At 45.2% G+C, this 19,459-nt stretch overlaps 1 protein-coding gene across 1 annotated transcript in view; it reads right to left on the reverse strand.

The window, feature by feature from the left end:
• LOC141069114 (uncharacterized) overlaps nucleotides 1–11,848 on the reverse strand; it is a 28,568-nt gene extending 16,720 nt beyond the window's left edge. Inside the window, exons 1-15 of the mRNA XM_073558432.1 lie at nucleotides 11,705–11,848; nucleotides 11,048–11,197; nucleotides 9,147–9,270; nucleotides 8,970–9,063; nucleotides 8,610–8,760; nucleotides 8,348–8,525; nucleotides 7,413–7,538; nucleotides 6,905–6,967; nucleotides 5,884–6,006; nucleotides 5,375–5,530; nucleotides 3,257–3,310; nucleotides 2,941–3,158; nucleotides 2,556–2,632; nucleotides 1,320–1,430; nucleotides 1,107–1,187 (exon numbers count right to left, since the gene is read on the reverse strand). Of these exons, the coding sequence (XP_073414533.1) occupies nucleotides 1,107–1,187; nucleotides 1,320–1,430; nucleotides 2,556–2,632; nucleotides 2,941–3,158; nucleotides 3,257–3,310; nucleotides 5,375–5,530; nucleotides 5,884–6,006; nucleotides 6,905–6,967; nucleotides 7,413–7,538; nucleotides 8,348–8,525; nucleotides 8,610–8,760; nucleotides 8,970–9,063; nucleotides 9,147–9,270; nucleotides 11,048–11,197; nucleotides 11,705–11,777 (1,779 nt within the window). The 5' untranslated portion in view covers nucleotides 11,778–11,848. The remainder of the gene's footprint in view (nucleotides 1–1,106; nucleotides 1,188–1,319; nucleotides 1,431–2,555; nucleotides 2,633–2,940; nucleotides 3,159–3,256; nucleotides 3,311–5,374; nucleotides 5,531–5,883; nucleotides 6,007–6,904; nucleotides 6,968–7,412; nucleotides 7,539–8,347; nucleotides 8,526–8,609; nucleotides 8,761–8,969; nucleotides 9,064–9,146; nucleotides 9,271–11,047; nucleotides 11,198–11,704) is intronic.
• Nucleotides 11,849–19,459: the final 7,611 nt, after the last annotated feature.

Genomic DNA, 19,459 nt, shown 5'->3' on the forward strand with positions numbered 1-19,459 from the left:
CCAGACGTGTCCCACTGCTTAAGCCTGTACATGTCCGGGCCCGTCTGAAGTTTGCTAGAGAGCATTTGGATGATCCAGAGGAGTTTTGGGAGAATGTCCTATGGTCTGTTGAAACCAAACTGGAACTGTTTGGTAGAAACACAACTTGTCGTGTTTGGAGGAAAAAGAATACTGAGTTGCATCCATCAAACACCATACCTACTGTAAAGCATGGTGGTGGAAACATCATGCTTTGGGGCTGTTTCTCTGCAAAGGGGCCAGGACGACTGATCCGGGTACATGAAAGAATGAATGGGGCCATGTATCGTGAGATTTTGAGTGCAAACCTCCTTCCATCAGCAAGGGCATTGAAGATGAAACGTGGCTGGGTCTTTCAACATGACAATGATCCCAAGCACACCGCCAGGGCAACGAAGGAGTGGCTTCGTAAGAAGCATTTCAAGGTCCTGGAGTGGCCTAGCCAGTCTCCAGATCTCAAACCTATAGAAAACCTTTGGAGGGAGTTGAAAGTCCGTGTTGCCAAGCGAAAAGCCAAAAACATCACTGCTCTAGAGGAGATCTGCATGGAGGAATGGGCCAACATACCAACAACAGTGTGTGGCAACCTTGTGAAGACTTACAGAAAACGTTTGACCTCTGTCATTGCCAACAAAGGATATATCACAAAGTATTGAGATGAAATTTTGTTTCTGACCAAATACTTATTTTCCACCATAATATGCAACTAAAATGAAAAAAAAAACAGACAATGTGATTTTCTGGATTTTTTTTTCTCAGTTTGTCTCCCATAGTTGAGGTCTACCTATGATGTAAATTACAGACGCCTCTCATCTTTTTAAGTGGTGGAACTTGCACTATTGCTGACTGACTAAATACTTTTTTTCCCCACTGTATATATTTTTTTTTTCTTTATAATAGATGAGAAAAATAAAAGCCAAGGCTTTAAAATCACCTTTACATTTATTTAGCAATCACAAAACAGAAAGAAAAAAGGTGGCTTGTTAGAAGGCATGATATGGTGCAATACAGACATTGTGGTGGGATAGGGCAACCGTCAGGATCACTTTGAATTGTTGATAAAATAAGAAAAAAAAACGGGGACATACCTTGTGAAATGGCTCTGGGAGAAATACGTTGGGCACCCTCTGTAGCTCGTCCAGGATGGAACATGATGAGCCCATCACTTTCTAGAGAAGAGAGACACCGCTACTGACACTGCTGTTCCTACAGATGGATCACGCTGGGAGAGCGTCGGGTGGTACGTGCGGGGTGACCACCGGCGTACAGACGTCTAGCGAGTCATACACTCTAGGACTTACCTGCAGGAACGCTTTGTCAGGCTCATACAGACACAGTGGCGTGACTCTTCCTTCTTTCGACAGCATTTCACTTGTGCACCACATCCTGACCAGAACGCTCCAACACTTGGACTAAAACGGAAAGAAAATATAGAAAGAAGCTTCGGCCACTGTCGCTCCCCAAATACTGCACAGATCATTTTATTTATTTTCTATTGGTGAAAGGACAGTACTTTTTGGATTGGCCGTTGGGGGTAATCAGGACGCCATTACAGACATGAAGCAGCCAGCAGGTCCCGCCAACATCAGTGCATAGTGCCAACTCTTTTCCATCAAGCACAGGCGCCTTGTACTCCTCTGCTGCATGCAGCGCAGATATATCCCGCTGTTTGCAATCACTAGACTTAGGTTCCTATCTCCCATACATAGAATGTGAGGAGATCGTTGCATCCATGGCCTACGACGATCTGTCAGTATGATCCTCACCCGTCATTTTTTTCATGCTTGCAAAATCTGAATTTTTCAAGTAAAAACTGAATCAGGAAATGCTCCTTTTTGGAGGTTTTTAATTCCTTAAGTTGTTTTTAAGAAATTTTGGAATTTAATTTTTTTTTTTTTTGCAGCTTTTTGCTTGGACTCTGACTGGTTTGCCGAGATTTCCTTCAGGAACTGTTTAAAAGAAGCGACGCATTTTTTATCCCATCCAGTTTTCCCCCAAAACCTCTTCTGCCATGTGCACAGTTTTTTGGGGGGCAGAAACTGAGTGAAAACTACAACAGAGCGAATCATCAGAGCTTTTTCGCCAGATTTGTGGCAAAAACACTTTGGAAAAGGGTTTTTTTTTTGCGTAATTTGAGATTAAGAAAAAAAAAAAAAAATGCGACTTCTGGTTTTCATGTGATTCATGATGAGTGACAGCGTTCACTACGCGACAAATCGTACTCCAGCGGTGGCCTGGGGCGGATGGCTCCCTCGAGGATCGCAGGTCTTGATGAATTGCCCACCCAAGCTTCTGAGGAATTTGAGATTTGCAGGAGGACTTGGAATTTCCTCTAGGTTTCTGCTAAAAAAAAAGCTGTGTGCATACACCCTTAATAGGGGAAAAAGTATTAAAAAAAAAAAAAAAACTTTTCCAAGAGTTTTTAACTAGATTTTTGCTCAAAAAACCTCTGTGGGCACAGCCCCTCAGACCTTTGTACAGGCGTCTTTGCACCAGATATCATTTCTATTCGCTGCTGGACTGGATTATACACTCACCTCGCGAAACAGGTTGTTATTACAGAAAAGTATATGGAGTGCCGTCCGAATCAAAAGCCCCCTCTTCAAAGGCGAACCTGGCAAAATACAAGTCAGAGACATGTATCAACAGTGGGCACCGGCGCCACCAGTAACACGGATACAAGCGACAGCATCACAAATAATCCTACATACGCAAGGAGCGGCATTTGTCCCGAAGGTCTAACCTGACCTACAACAAATCGCTGCTCCCGTTTTTATTTTTCCAGAGAAATATCTCTGTTTCCATGACTTTTGGTGTTTATGTAGCCATTGGCTTCCAACTCCCCTGATGTGCATGGCGAGGTGTCGGACGCGAATGGAGGAACGAGCTTGTGCGACAGCCCCGCCAACGATAATCACTCACCGCTCTGAGGGGCCCAAACGTCCGTCCACTCAGCCTCATTTCCGGGGGGGCAACTCCTTAACCGCAGCATGGCCAGGTGAAGTTCGAAGTGGGCAGGAGTAAAGTACTTGCAGATGCTTCCCTGCATCCCCTTGGTCACAATCAGTGAATAGGCGGCTGTCGAGAAGTCTCCATATTTGCACATATAAAAACACATCTTCTTCTTCAGGGTGACGAGGCTGCAATTTACAGGGGAGGGGTTTTTTTTTTCCATGAAAGCACAAAATACCGAGGATGTCACAAACAAAAAAAGAGTTCATGTGAGGCTGAGACTTACCCAGCGGACTCCGTGCATTGCACAGCGTTCAGGTAGCGCACCAGCTGTCTGTAACTAGAGGACAGAGGACATTTATCAGGATCGTCGTCTGTGCACATTGTGCCGCATGAAGCTTCGCTGCTGGGAGGGAGATATGATCTTACAATATAAGGGAGATGTTGTTTGAATACAGGAAAATAAAACCTTTAAAAATAACACGGAGGTATTTCCACCAGAGCTTATCTTCTGGGCTCCGCAGGGGGATATTCTTGACCTACCCTCATTTGCTCCACTCCATTTTTTTTTTTGTGGGGCTTCCCTTGTGTCGACACAGCCTGTGCTGCAGCCCAATCAGTGACTGTTCTCGGGAGGATGACAAGTGGTCCTCCCAGCCCCCTCAGTCCAGGCAGCTCTCATTTAAGCTTGAGCCTTTCTGGCAAGCCCCTTCTAAGGCTGGAGTCATACATAGCGACTCACCAGCGATCCTGACAACGATATCAATGTGTCAGGATCGCTGGTGAATCGCTATGTAATCGCTGGTGAGCTGTCAAACAGACAGCTTCACCAGCGATCAGCACAGCGACGCCCAGCGTCGCTGTGCACGTTAGTAACCAGCGCGCTGATGCAGGAAGCTGGTAACTAACGTACACATCGGGTATCCAAGGGACGTGCGTCCCTAGATACCCGATGTGTACGTTACCAGCTCCCTGCATCAGCGCGCTGGTAACTAACGTACACATCAGGTATCTAAGGGACGCACGTCCCTTGGATACCCGATGTGTACGTTAGTTACCAGCAGATCGCTGATCTCCCGCCTGTCACACGCAGCGATGCGTGCTGGCCAGCGGGAGACCAGCGACCAAAAAATAGTCCTGGCCTTTCCTGCAGCGATCAGCGATACCGGCAGGGGGGCCGGTCGCTGATCGCTGTAACACACAGCGATCTCGCTGGTGAGATCGCTGTTGTGTCACAAAAATTGTGACTCAGCAGCGATCTCGCTAGCGAGATCGCTATGTGTGATGGGGCCTTTAGGCCGCACGACCCTCCAGTGCCAGGACTGCATGATGGTCCACTCAAATCACTTCTTCAGGGAGATCTGGAAGTCTCCTGCGGACGAAGCATGGGGTCTGGTGGTGGCATCTCTGGGTTAAGTGAGCAAATTTACATCTCTGCGCTCAAACTGGTTTCTTGCTTCATCCTCTCCAAAGGCTCGACCTCGCACGCTCGCCTTCTTCAGAGCCATCTTCGATCATCAGCTAAAAGGGGTCATTGGCTTTGTTCCATTTGGAGGGATACTACTGCAACCTTTATAGTTCCCAAAAGCACGGCTTGGTCAGACCCATCCTGGACTTGAAGAGACTCAACAGATTGATGCAAATCTGGGGTTTTTCTATTGGATTCCTGAGGTGGGTAGTCACATCAGTGGACACGCTCCTACTTACCATCCCCATTGCCGAGTCCCACCTGTGATTTCTTCGCTGTTGATTCTCTTCATTTCCAGCTCGCTGTGCTCCCTTTTCAGCCTAGCGACAGCTCCCAGGGTGTCCCCCAATGTGCAGCACATCGCTGTCCACTTGACAGTCACAGGATAAGTAGTTATTTCCACCCATTGGGACAGCCCATGGTTGTGTCCCTCCCAAAGGATTTTATGCACTCACCGTAGAATCCCTTTTCATTGAATATATCGGAAGCCCACCCTGTTCCCAATTCCCTTCTCCCGGGGTCAGCTCTGGTTGCCCGTTTTTCTTCCTTGGGATCAGGTCACATTGGTTCCTGGTTGTTTTTTTGTTATAGATTTTTGGCTTGTTGACCTGCCGGTTTAGGAACCAGTGTCAGAGAGGCTGTAGCCCATCAGGTGAAGGCATTGTTTTTTTTAACCCAGTGTCAAGCCTAAAATTGTCAGTACACCCGTGGTCCTGTGTCCTTCAATGTGTTCAAAGAGAAAGTGATTTTACGGTAAGTACAAAAATCCGATTTTCTACAATGCTTTTAGTCACCTGATCGTGGCTTCCAAACAGGGCAGATATGGCTGCACAGAAATCTGGAGAAGTATGCGCTGCAGCCACAAGGCTACTTGTATGCGAGTCATCAATGCTTCAATAAAACAAACTAAAAACCTTAGGCAACTTTACCACAAACCTTTTGTCGTTCTCCAGCCTCTTCACCCTGGCCTGGACCACAGTCAGCGCTTCCCACAGACACTCCTTCTTGCCTTTGCGTGTTCGGACCCCTTTCAGGTTCTGCCCGGCCAGTACGGAGGTCAGTAAGCAGTTGTCCCATCTCATGACGTTTAGACTGGTGGAGAAGACACAAAGCCATAAATGAGGATGAATTACGCAACACACAAAGCTATCCTAGCCGGGGCCATAAAAAAAAAAAAAAAAAAAAAAAATCACACAAGAACTCCGATAACTTTTCTCCTCAGTACTAAAAATTCTAGATAATTACTTCCTACAGTGAAATTTCTCAGGTTTGCTCACATTGAAGAGCGGCGCTGATGGCATCGACACATAGCGGCCGGGATGTGTGGGGTGAGCAGTGCGAAGCTGTGCCAAAAAAAACACCCACGTCATTTTACTACTATCGGACCAGAAACACGCAAGTGGGGGAGTGTAAACAGTGTCTGGAGCGCATGCACCTGGTCTTACCTGGATGTGAAGGAGTAGAAATGCGGAGGAAGTCTTAAAAGCTGAAAGAAGCTCACAAATTTTTCATAAATAGTTTTCGGATAGTCCTTCAAGACCAGCAGCCTTTGTAGAGTGGTCATTATTCTGCAAGAAAAGGACGCAGCTTCCGTTCAGACCATTAGTGGACATATCAATATCATTATACGTCTGTAGGAGCTGCAGTGACTGGGTGAAAAGATAAAGGGGTTAACTCCCATCTTCATAAATGGATATTGTCGGATAGCTCTTGTACATATCCATCCATGAAGATGGGAACAATCCTTTAAATTGCAGGAAACCAACCCATCAAGCACCGACGGCCTCTCCGTTCACGTACGTATAAGGTCTCTTTCACACATCAGGTTTTTACAATCAGTCGCAATCCGTCAAAATTTGAACAAAAAAAACAGATCCTGCGCAGATTGTGAAAAACCGATGCAACGGATACGGTTTTTTGACAGATCCGTCACAGCAGCTGTAGGGGTTAAATTAAAGGAATAGAAATTATTCCAGGCATGCTTAGTTTTAAAAAACATAATCCGTCGCCGGATTCTGTCTTTTGACGGACAGCGACGGATCCTGTGCCCATAGTCTACCATTATAGCCAACGACAGACGGCGCCGGATCCGTCGCTGTCTGACTTTTCGTCGTAGACAAAAAACGTTACTTTGTCCGTCGTCTATGGCCGACGGACAAAGAATTTCCGACGGATCCGTCGAACGACAAATGAAAAATGCGGCCATCCGTCGCTAATACAAGTCTATAAAAAAAACGGATCCTGCGTCATCATTCGCTGGATCCGTTTTTTTTTTTTTTCAAAAAATGACGGATTGTGACTGATAGCAAAAAACAGATATGTAAAAGAGGTCTAAATTAGAGGGGTTGTCCATGCTAATGATATTGATATCCGGCGGATAAGTCATCAGTATTAGATCGTTGTTGGACAGTCACCTGGCAACACCACGGGTGAGGATTGGACCCAACACGCTCTCATGATTCTTACCTTGTCATCAGGTTGACAGACGAATCTTTAATATTTGCAAGTGGATCTTTCAAAGTAAAAGGGCTAAAAACCAGGAAGAAAAACATCACATTAAAGGTCAGTATGATGCCCTGACCGCAAAACATGAAAGGACATGTTAGTCTGATACAAAGAGCTAAATTGGAGGTTTTGCTTCATCTTCTAATCCCTTTTAACAGACACCACAGATTACATGTCCCATCACAATTTCTTAGTCCCATTGTGACATATGGGGATATTTATATGGATTTCTGCATCTAAAAATCACTTCTGTTCCACATCGAGTTTCAGAATTCACCTTAAAGGGGGGGCGGGGGGGGGGGGGGATCTGAAAATACTGAGCAGTTTTGCCAGATCTTACACAAAAAAAAAAAGTGGTCACAAGTCGTGAATATCAGTGCCTGCTGGAGTTTCCCAATCACATCCACCTCATACGATGGTCTTGCTGCTCCTCCTGCAGAGGACAGGACTCCCACAGGCTAGTACTTACTTAGGTAGCACCTTATGAAGGACCAGCTCTTTGGCCGTGCCAAGCAGCATGACGACCGCGGCCTTGGGACTCTCTTCATCTATGTTGTTTAAGAAATTCGTCACCGTTCTATGGACTTGAGTGTAACTGCGAAGAAAGCAAGACACAGAGAGTCAGCAGGGACCTCAATAGTATAAAACCGGCACGAGAAGAACGGTTGATCGCACAGTTTTGCTGCAAAGAACATGGTACCCGGTAATAAAGTCTTTACATCCTCCTCTCTATCCGGTGTTGAGGCTTTTTTTTCACAGGACTTTCCTAAATTCATATACAAGTAAATATATCAGCACACTAAACCCTACAGCTCTAGGGAAAAAGCACAAGAAACGAGAGCTGGGCTGGCTGGTTGCCCCTGATCCAATACGATTATACATTACTTGCCCCTCTCGGTGCTTCGCTTTGTCCCCAATCCTGGATGAGCCCGATATATAGATGTCAGCCGAGCAGTCATTTGAGCGGTATCTCTCTCCTGACTCCTCCATACCCAGGAATACTCGCTCTGCACTCCTCAATTCTCTATGAATGAGACGTTGCGCACTCCTCAGGCACCAAAAAAATCTCGCCCGAAAATTAAAGGATAGTCAGTCCGAAATCGGCCAATTCTGGATCTTTATCTCCCCCACTTCGTCTGTCAGAATGAAATATAGCGGGAGGCAGGAAACCTCGTACACAGACTGCTGGCTAAGCCCATGGGGTCAGTGGCCAACAGTCTTATGTGTATGGTGGGCCTCAATAACGAACGTCTTGATCGGCAGATGATTTACCCAGTGGCCGAGTGCTGGAATCAGACTGTATTTTTTCATTCCCTAAGACTGAGAAGCAAAAACCCCGGTGACAGATTCCCTTTCCCCTCACTAATGTTGCAAGTAATGAGACAGAAGTGTAGCAGTAATTACTTGAAAAACTTGACCAGCGTGTGATTCAGGGCGCACATGTTACATTTGTGGTTCACAACTTTCTCCTTATGGCAGTAACAGAGGCACCGCTCCACCGAGGCACGCTTTAGCAATGAGCCCTTTAAGTAATCTTGGTATACGAGCCATAAATCCTGCAAGAAGCGATGCAGTTTGTTTCCTAGGAAGAGAAAACTGGAAAACTGAGTATCTGCCACAAACAGTGAATACGCAGCGATCGAAGAGAAGCGGGACGATTACTCACCGCCCTCCTTAAGCTCTGTGTCAATCTCCGTAAGATCTAGGTTGAATATGGTCAGCACCCCGACCAGGGCGACGTCTCGCTGCACCTTCCAGTGTTTGCTCTTGTTGTGTGCATTGCAGTGGCAATATTCTGGAGATGTCCAGCGTAAACACTAAAGGGGGAAGAACGGGTTAACAAAATGTAAGCGAGAAGAACAGATCACAGGAGGTGTCAGAACGCCGATAATATATATATTAAGTTGTTGGCAGGGTCAGTTAATGTGTATGGCCCTCTTAATAAGAAGATGTTGCTTAATCAGGGCTGCACCCCCATCTCAGGATCCCAAAGTGACGGTACAGGTCGCTGCCATTTCCTACTTGCCTCGGAGGCAGGCTTGTCACACAGGTAGCAGTAGCACTCAGTACAGAAGCTGGCGTTCTTCTCTATGGGGATCTGAGTCTCTTCCTCCAAACGGCTGAAAGGGGAAGAAACCTGTTAGTGACGGCAGCGAATGGATCACACTCAGCTCCAACCAGGGATGGATCGGCTCCTCCTTACGTAAAGGGGTGCGTTGAGCAGTCGTATCTGGCGTGGGGCATCACGTGCGCCTTCCTGCTGAAGGTTATGGCCAGTTCTTCATCCAACACCTCCAACGTTTTCTTCTCTTGTAAAATTGAATCTTCTGTGAAAAAAAAAAAAAAAAAAAAATAAGTGACTGCAGACTTGGGTGTCCTCACATCGCCTGACCTGTGAGGTAACTCAGGTGCATGACCACAAGTATCTGATGATCACGCGTCGACTAGATGTGCGCAGCCTCTCTCTATGCGAGTGTATTGAAAAGTCTAGTTGGATTGTGGCCAGAAATAGCAAATCACATATCTGCTCCCGACATCGAAGAATCCTCACAACGTCTGAAATGTGAGGACTGACAAATATGCCATCACATACAGTGACTGCAGACTTGTCGCCCGAGGCCGGGCAACCCCTGTAAACCCTTAGCTGCCATATCAATCCATCAGCATCCCAGATTTGGATAGTGAGGGGTTAAAGATTCGTGATCACAATTGTGCCTTCTTTTTTTTTTCATTTGCACCTTTAATCTATTTTGTGGGTTTTCTTTCTTTAATTTTTTTTTATGTTCACCACTGTGGGTGAGGGTTTTTTGTTTTCCAGATGTTTTTGGCCGATTTATCAGTTGGAGTGATTTTTTTTTTATTATTGTACAGCTGTAATATTTGCATATATTTCAGGGATTGTGCAACTTTTTTTGCTCTTAAAAAAAACAAACAAACCCAAAGAGAGAATTTTTTATTTTGAGCAAAATTTATCCACCTGTATACATTATTTTCAAGAATTTGGCATAGAAAAAAGCAAAAGAAAAAAAGAAAAAAAAAAAGGGACTAAAATTATAAAATTCCCACAAATGATGAATTAGGAGTTTTCTGATCCCAGCGAGCGGCTGGCTAATATGGGGGTGAAGGATTTATATCCTAAGACACTATAGCGATTGGAAAACTACAACTCAGGCAAGTTCTGACACCCTCTGCAATTTTAGGGTTCCTTTAACCCCCAGGTAAGAACAAGTACAGATACCACACATGTATAGTAGTTTATGTAATTAAAAAAAAAAGACTAAGTTTGTATGAAATATAAGTTTTTCGTTTGTCACCATGTTCCGAGACCTGTAGTGCCTCCGTGTTTCGGGATCTGGGTGACGGCTTATTTTTTGCGCCCAGAAGTGACATTTTTTTTTTTTTTACGGATACCATTTTAGGTCGGTTCGACGTTTGGATCGCATTTTTATTGGAATGTTGCAGTGACAAACAAAAAAACAAAAACAAAACGTAACTCTGGAGATTTTATTTTCTCTCACTACGCCGGATTCTTCTTATATTTTAAGATAGATCGGGTGTTTCTAAACGCAGAGATAACAAATACCTGCACATTTTATTTTTTAATTGTGCAAGAGGAAGGAGATATGAACTTGTTTTTTTTTTTTTTACTTTATTCAATTGTCCCTTTAGGAGACGTGAAGCTGCGATCATCTGTGATATACGACATTTCCTATGAACGCTGGTCACGAGCCGACGTTCATAGGAGATTTACAATGACAGGCAGAAGGGTCTTTTGCAGACCCCCGACTGTCATGACAACCCATCGGTGCCTCGCTATCGTGTGACACAAGCGCCGATGGGGCGAGATCAATGTTGCGCTGGCGGATGGATCGTGTTTAATGCCGCTGTCAGTGACTGAAAGAGGCATGTAACAGCCGTGGATGGATCACGGATGCAGCTGTGGCTGTTAGAGGCACTTGGTGACTGATTAAATCAACCATCAAGTGCGGGTAAGGATGAGAGGCCGGGACACGGGTGATGTGTACATTACGAAGTGAAGGTGACCGTGTCTCCGGCCCAGATTTACCCATCCCCCGAGGAGCAGGACGACCCCCAAGCCCTCACCGCCGGCATCTTCTATCAGCAGCACCGAGTTCCCCAGCCCCAGGGACACTTCTCCTTCTCCCTCGTCGTCGCTGATCACGATGACGCTCTCCTCCGGGATGGCCGCCGTCTCATCACAGCGGCCCTCCCCTCCGGATCTCATGGTGACGGCTGCAAAATACAGAAACGACACAGGACGGTCCGATCAGCCGTAACGTTACTGGAAGGCTGCGTGGCACTACAACTCCCAGCAAGCCCGTGTGGCACTACAACTCCCAGCAAGCCCACACCCTGCTTCAAACGAAAAGAATCGTGCCGGGCCGCTAGCACGTCGGCCTCACGACCTTCCTACGTCAGCAGACGGTGATTTCCGCACACAGGGTGTGCAGGTACTTGTAGTACGCCAGCACCTAACCAATGGGGTGATATAAAGCGACCCTAGCCTATAAACATAGGCCGCCAACACAATGTAATGACAGATACGGACGTGTGGTGAAGGCCTATTGCTATGGCCACCCAGAAAGAAAGCTTCTGGGCAGAACCACAAGCGCCAGCAGGCTGCTAGCTGGGATTTGTAGTGTTTCACTGGCAGGAGTAATAATGCCGGTCCGGTGCCGGCTCCTCACCTCCCGGGGCCCCCGGAACTCCCTGTCCCGCTCACATCACTTTCCCTCTTACCTTTGGGCTGAAATTTCGCGGCCCGCCGCTCTTCCGGTTCCGGGCTGTGACCCACTTCCGGCTTCATCGCCATGGCAACAGATGCCTGAGCTGCCGGGATAGAAGATGCTGAGGGGAGTGGGCGCCCCCTGGTGTGTGCTGAGCGCAATGACACACAGTGAAATGAAAGATTGAAAATGTAAAAAAAAAACAAAAAAAAAACTAAAATCCGCCATTGTTTTTAGGTTTCATTGTAATGACGTTCATCAATCGGTAAAAATAATCTGGCAATAGGATTCTACAGGTCAGGATGATTGCGGCGATACCAAACTTGTGTATTTTTTAATTTTTATTATTATTGTTTTAGGCTGTGTGCACACGCTGCGGATTAGGTGCGGATTGCTCTGCCGTTTCGCCTGCGGATTGCTCTGCCGTTTTGCCCTGCGGCTTTTCATCTCCACAATAGAGGAGATGGCAAACCGCAGCGGAATCCGCAGAAAGAACTGACATGTCAATTCTTTCTGCGGATTGAAAACCGCGGAAAATTCCGCACCGTCTGCACTGCGGTTTTTGATTCCCATAGGGAATCATGGTACTGTACACCGCAGCAAAATCTGCAGCGTGTGCACACAGCCTCAGTGGCAAAAAAAAAAAAAAAAAAATGGAACTCGGATAACAAAAAAAAAAAATAATAATATATATCTAGAAAAAAATAAAACGAGGGTTTGTGTCGCCGGTTTGTAAGAGTTTGTATTTTTTCATCTGTGGAGATGTGTGAGGGATCGTCACGCGGCAGGTTGGGGACATAAAGGGTTTATTGTGTCGGGTGAAATGAGTGAAAAACGGTTATTATTATTATTATTATTATTATTATTTTTTTGTGTGTTTATTATGGTAAGAATTAAATAATCATAATTATAATCAACTACTTAAAATAATTAATAAAATGGTATAATATATGATAATATAAAAAGTAATATAATTAATATATAATATAACTATATAATGTAATTAATAATATAGCATAATATATAATATAAAAATAATATTAATATAGTATAAAAAATAACATAATAATATATAATATAATACAACTATATAATATAATTAATATAGTACAATATATAATATAAAAATAATATTAATATAATTAATATATAATATAACTATATATTAATAATATAGTATAACAATAATATAATATATAATTAATATACTATATATAATAATATACAAATATTAAGAATACATAATATAAAAATAATACAATTAATACTATAGAATAATGTATAATATAAAATATAATTAATAATGCAGTATAATATATATTATACAGTAATATATAACAATATAATAATTTTAACAATATAGTATAATTTACAATAATATAACGCTATAATACAATTAATTATATATTATCGTATAATATATATTTAGCAATATCATAATGATAATATCTACTTGTAAATAATAATAATGTATTCCATAGATATAATATAATTTCGCAGATGCTGTGATACCTATTTTTTTTCTTTACCAGATTCAGATTTATAATACATATATATATACACTCACTGGCCACTTTATTAGGTACACCATGCTAGTAAGGGGTTGGACCCCCTTTTGCCTTCAGAACTGCCTCAATTCTTCGTGGCAGAGATTCAACAAGGTGCTGGAAGCATTCCTCAGAGATTTTGGACCATATTGACATGATGGCATCACACAGTTGGCGCAGATTTGTCGGCTGCACATCCCTGATGCGAATCTCCCGTTCCACCACATCCCAAAGATGCTCTATTGGATTGAGATCTGGTGACTGAGGAGGCCATTTGAGTACAGTGAACTCATTGTCATGTTCAAGAAACCAATCTGAGATGATTCGAGCTTTATGACATGGCGCATTATCCTGCTGAAAGTAGCCATCAGATGTTGGGTACATTGTGGTCATAAAGGGATGGACATGGTCAGCAACAATACTCAGGTAGGCTGTGGCGTTGCAACGATGCTCAATTGGTACCAAGGGGCCCAAAGAGTGCCCAGAAAAAATTCCCCACACCATGACACCACCACCACCAGCCTGAACCGTTGATACAAGGCAGGATGGATCCATGCTTTCATGTTGTTTACGCCAAATTCTGACCCTACCATCCGAATGTCGCAGCAGAAATCGAGACTCATCAGACCAGGCAACGTTTTTCCAATCTTCTACTGTCCAATTTCGATGAGCTTGTGCAAATTGTAGCCTCAGTTTCCTGTTCTTAGCTGAGAGGAGTGGTACCCGGTGTGGTCTTCTGCTGCTGTAGCCCATCTGCCTCAAAGTTCGACGCACTGTGCGTTCAGAGATGCTCTTCTGCCTACCTTGGTTGTAACGGGTGGCAATTTGAGTCACTGTTGCCTTTCTATCAGCTCGAACCAGTCTGCCCATTCTCCTCTGACCTCTGGCATCAACATGGCATTTCCGGCCACAGAACTGCCGCTCACTGGATTTTTTTTCTTTTTCGGACCATTCTCTGTAAACCCTAGAGATGGTTGTGCGTGAAAATCCCAGTAGATCAGCAGTTTCTGAAATTCTCAGACCAGCCCTTCTGGCACCAACAATCATGCCACGTTCAAAGGCACTCAAATCACCTTTCTTCCCCATACTGATGCTCGGTTTGAACTGCAGGAGATTGTCTTGACCATGTCTACATGCCTAAATGCACTGAGTTGCCGCCATGTGATTGGCTGATTAGAAATTAAGTCTTAACACACAGTTGGACAGGTGTACCTAATAAAGTGGCCAGTGAGTGTATATGTCCAGTTTTAGTGTATTTCCCCGTTCTTTCGCTTCTGTAGGGGACGTGCGCCTGCGCTCGTCGATCACTTCAGGATGGCAGTGGTGACATTTGTGGCCTCCTCTGAAGCTCCGTCTGTGGTGGGGCCTCACAGGAATCCCAAGATGGCGGTGACGGGGGTCTTCATCTAGCTCTGATGGCCGCTGTTAGAGGCAGGTGCGGGCTGCAGAACACAGATGGCGCCATGTGGGAGGAGGTCGGAGAGCCGGCAATCCTCCGCTGCTGCGGCAGTTAAGGCTCCTCAGGTGCACCGACATGGAAGAAACTGTCAGGCCTCAGCGGCTGCCATAGCGACCAGCGACCAGCCCTATAGGGGAAGGCTTGGGGCCTGTGTAAACCGCCATCAGCACTGACCGCGGCATCTACACGGCTAAATGGACCAAGATCGGAGAGATCTCTCTGGTGACGGACCCCCGGGATTTACAAGAACATTACATGTCACGAAGAGGTTAATTCCAGGAAATGATAATTCTTCTTTTTCCTATATCTGTTTCCGAGAAAACTAATTGACAACCAAAATGGCCGCCAGTAAGGGAATGACGATCCGGGATTAATAATAGCTGCCTGATTGGTCAGTCCCGGTATAATGAGGACCCTTCCTCAGCCTGTCTTCACACGGAGTTTGTTTGATGTGGATTTTTCTGCCATTAAATAACACTTGTGTTTTGACTTTATTTTACAAGAACATGTGTATAATGACTATATTAGGTGTAGACTCCCCCCCCAAAAAAATGCTCATCGTGCCGCGATTTATGACACGAGATGGACACAACGTTTTTTAAGTGGTTTTTATTTTGGTGCAAATTTTGCAACTAAATCCACAAAAACGTAAAAGAAGTGACGTTCATCCTTGGTGTTTTCCACGCAGAAATTAAAGCAAAACGTGAGGTTCTAATACGGTCTTTGCAGCAGAAACAAGTGGGGAAAAAACAACATATTGTCACATCCCGTAAATCACCAAAAATGCGCTGAAAAACGCATCAAAAAGCGTAAAAAACCCTCCGTGTGAACGTACGCTAAGCAGATGAAGCATTTTTTAATATGTATTTTGGCGCAGAATCAGCTAAAAGCAGGTAAAAAACAGCGTTGAAATAAAGTAACACCCGAAACGCGTGGAATGTGGATATCACATCCAGGGCCCTCGCCGGTTGTCACCCTGCTTTCCCAGGCTCCTGACTATCCAGCCCAGGTCCTCCCTCCTGGTCCGTGCCACTCTTACATCACCCATGTGGTATGGTAACCAGAGCCGCTCTACGTCTCCGCTTTCATCTCTCGGACTCATTTGCCCGGGCTGAGACGCCGCCGTCTGTCAGCGACATGCTGCGGATTCTTCCATGGGTGCAGGGATGAGAGCGGCGCAGGCCGGGCCGCGGATACACATGTGGGCACCGGGGCTACAGAGGAGCTGCCAGGAGCTGCAGCTGTCGCAGGGGGAGAGGTTCGGGGCACATTGTCAGCTGTTCGGACTTGTAAATCATTTCTCCGCGGCCCCATTATGTGACACATCGCAGCTTGTTATGAAATCCGATGGCGATTGTTGGCACGACTGACTCCTCACCGGTCACTGACCATGGCGGGTCTCTGAGGGGGGAAACTGTTAGCGTGACAGATGTGGTCAAATCAAAAAGAGGTATCACCCCGCCGACGAGGAGGAACGTAGCAAAGGCGTAGTGTGGGTCACCAGAACATGGGCCAAGCCAAGTATTATGCCCCTAACCCGGAAGTAATGACCCCTGAGGTGACTACTTAATACAAATAATGTCCCTGAAGACTCCGGTAATACAAATCCGCTGCCTCCAATCTTCAGGACAATTCTGCAATTGACTGACGAGTGATGGACGAGGCCACGGCTGCTTTCGCTACTGGGCCGGTTATTGGGGAACTCACAGTGAACATAGAGTGTATACACCTCTGATTCCAGCTCATGGAATATATATACGTATACACTGCTCAAAAAGGTAAAGAGAACACTAAATTCCTCATCCTAGATATCACTGAATGAAATATTCCAGTCGCAGATCTTTGTTCATTACATAGTGGAATGTGTTGAGAACAATAAAACATAAAAATGATCAATGTAAATCAGAATATCCCATGGATGTCTGGATTAGGAATGATACTCAAAATCAAAGGGGAAAATCAATTTACAGGCTGATCCAACTTCAGTGGAAATGTCTCAAGACAAGGAAACGATGCTCAGTAGTGTGTGTGGCCTCCACGTGCCTGTATGACCTCCCTACAACACATGTTCTCCTGAGGGGTTTCCTCCCAGACTTGAATTAAAGCATCCACCAATTCCTGGACAGTCTGTGGTGCAACGTGACGTTGGTGGATGGAATGAGACATGATGTCCCAGATGTGCTCGAGTGGATTCAGGTCTGAAGAACGGACAGGCCAGTCTATAACATCAATGCCTTCATCATGCAGGAACTGCTGACACACTTCAGCCATATGAGGCCTAGCATTGTCAAGCATCATAAGGAACCCAGGACTCACTGCACCTGCATATGGTCTCACAATGGGTCTGAGGAGTCCCAGCACCTAATGGCAGTCAGGGTAACTGTGGCGAGCACATGGAGGACTGTGCGGCCCTCCAAAGAAATGCCACCCCACACCATTACTAATCCACAGCCAAATCAGTCATACTGGAGGATGACTCCTCACCCAACCGCCTCCAAGACTTCTCCCGAATAGCCCCCATCCTCTGGAATTCTTTGCCACAGCATGTCTATCAACCACATTCGGATCCTTCAGATGGAACCTGAAAACCCACCTCTTCAGGAAAGCCTACAGCCTGCAATGATCCCGCTGCCTCCTCACCACTACTGGAGCTGCTGCAACCCCCCAACCTACTGTCTCCTTCCCCACCATCCTGTAGCATGTAAGCCCGAAAGGCCTGGGTCCTCTCTCCCCTTTGTATGTCTGTTTTTGTAGTTTGTTTTTTCTGTAAGTGATATCTGTAATTTATATGTAACTACGTATCATGTACAGCACCATGGAATCAATGGTGCTATAGAAATAAATAATAATAAAATAATAATAATGTTGCAGGCAGCAGATCGCTCTCCACGGCGTCTCCAGACTCTTTCATGTCTGTCACATGTGCTGTGTGAACCTGCTCTCATACATGAAGAGCACAGGGCGCCAGTGCTGAATCTGCCAATCTTGGTGTTCTGTGGCCAATGCCAATTGCCCTGCACGGTGATGGGCTGTAAGCACAACACCCACTTGTGGAGGTCGGATCCTCATTCCACCCTCCTGGCGTCTGTTTCTGACAGTTTGAGCTGACACATGGATGCCAGTGGCCTGCTGGAGGTCATTTTGCAGGGCTCTGGCACTGTTCCTCTTTGAAAAAAGTAGGAGGTAACAGTCCTGCTGCTGGGTTGTTGCCCTCCTACGACCCCCTCCACGTCTCCTGGTGTACTGGCCTGTCTCCTGGTATCTCGATGAGAACAGGGAAATGGTCTGTGGTCCACCCTACAGAACCACTCCTCTATAGGGGCTGTCTTGCTAATTGCCGATCATTTCTACCTGTTGTCTGTTCCATTTGCACAACAGCAAGAGAAATGGATTCACAATCGGTGTTGCTTCTTAACTGGACAGGTTGATTTTTGAGAAGTGTGATTGACTTGAAGCTACATGGTGTTGTATAAGTGTTTCTTTTATTTTTTTGAGCAGCGTGTATACAGTGCCTTGCGAAAGTATTCAGGCCCTTGAAACTTTTCAACCTTTTCCCACATGTCATGCTTCAAACATAAAGTTACCAAATGTAAATTTTTGGTGAAGAATCAACAACAATTGGGACACAATTGTGAAGTTGAACGAAATTTATTGGTTATTTTAAATTTTTATGGAAATGCAAAAACTGAAAAGTGGGGCGTGCAATATTATTCAGCCCATTTACTTTCAGTGCAGCAAACTCACTCCAGACGTTCATTGTGGATCTCTGAATGATCCAATGTTGTCCTAAATGACTAATGATGATAAATATAATCCACCTGTGTGTAATCAAGTCCCCGTATAAATGCACCGGCTCTGTGATAGTCTCAGGGTTCTGTTTGAAGCACAGAGAGCATCACGAAGACCAAGGAACACAACAGGCAGGTCCGTGATACTGATGTGGAGAAGTTTAAAGCCGGATTTGGATACAAAATGATTTCCAAAACTTTAAACATCCCAAGGAGCACTGTGCAAGCAATCATATTGAAATGGAAGGAGTATCATACCACTGCAGATCTACCAAGACCCGGCCATCCCTCTAAACTTTCATCTCAAACAAGGAGAAGACTGATCAGAGATGCAGCCAAGAGGCCCATGATCACTCTGGATCAACTGCAGAGATCTACAGCTGAGGTGAGACAGTCTGTCCATAGGACAACAATCAGTCGTACACTGCACAAATCTGGCCTTTATGGCAGATTGGCAAGAAGAAAGCCATTTCTCAAAGATATCCATAAAAAGTGTCGCTTAAAGTTTGCAACAAGCCACCTGGGAGACACACCACACATGTGGCAGAAGGTGCTCTGGTCAGATGAAACCAAAATCTAACTTTTTGGCAACAATGCCAAACGCTATGTTTGGCGTAAAGGCAACACAGCTCATCACCCTGAACACACCATCCCCACTGTCAAACATGGTGGTGGCAGCATCATGGTTTGGGCCTGCTTTTCTTCAGCAGGGACAGGGAAGATGGTTAAAATTGATGGGAAGATGGATGGAGCCAAACACAGGACCGTTCTTGAAGGAAACCTGTTGAAGTCTGCTAAAGACCTGAGACTGGGACGGAGATTTGTCTTCCAACAAGACAATGATCCCAAACATAAAGCAAAATCTACAATGGAATGGTTCACAAATAAACGTCTCCAGGTGTTAGAATGGCCAAGTCACAGTCCAGACCTGAATCCAATCGAGAATCTGTGGAAAGAGCTGAAAACTGCTGTTC

The sequence above is a fragment of the Dendrobates tinctorius genome, unplaced genomic scaffold (genome assembly GCF_039654945.1).
Source record: "Dendrobates tinctorius isolate UK_male_01 unplaced genomic scaffold, ASM3965494v1 ptg000257l, whole genome shotgun sequence".
NCBI classification, from domain to species: domain Eukaryota; kingdom Metazoa; phylum Chordata; class Amphibia; order Anura; family Dendrobatidae; genus Dendrobates; species Dendrobates tinctorius.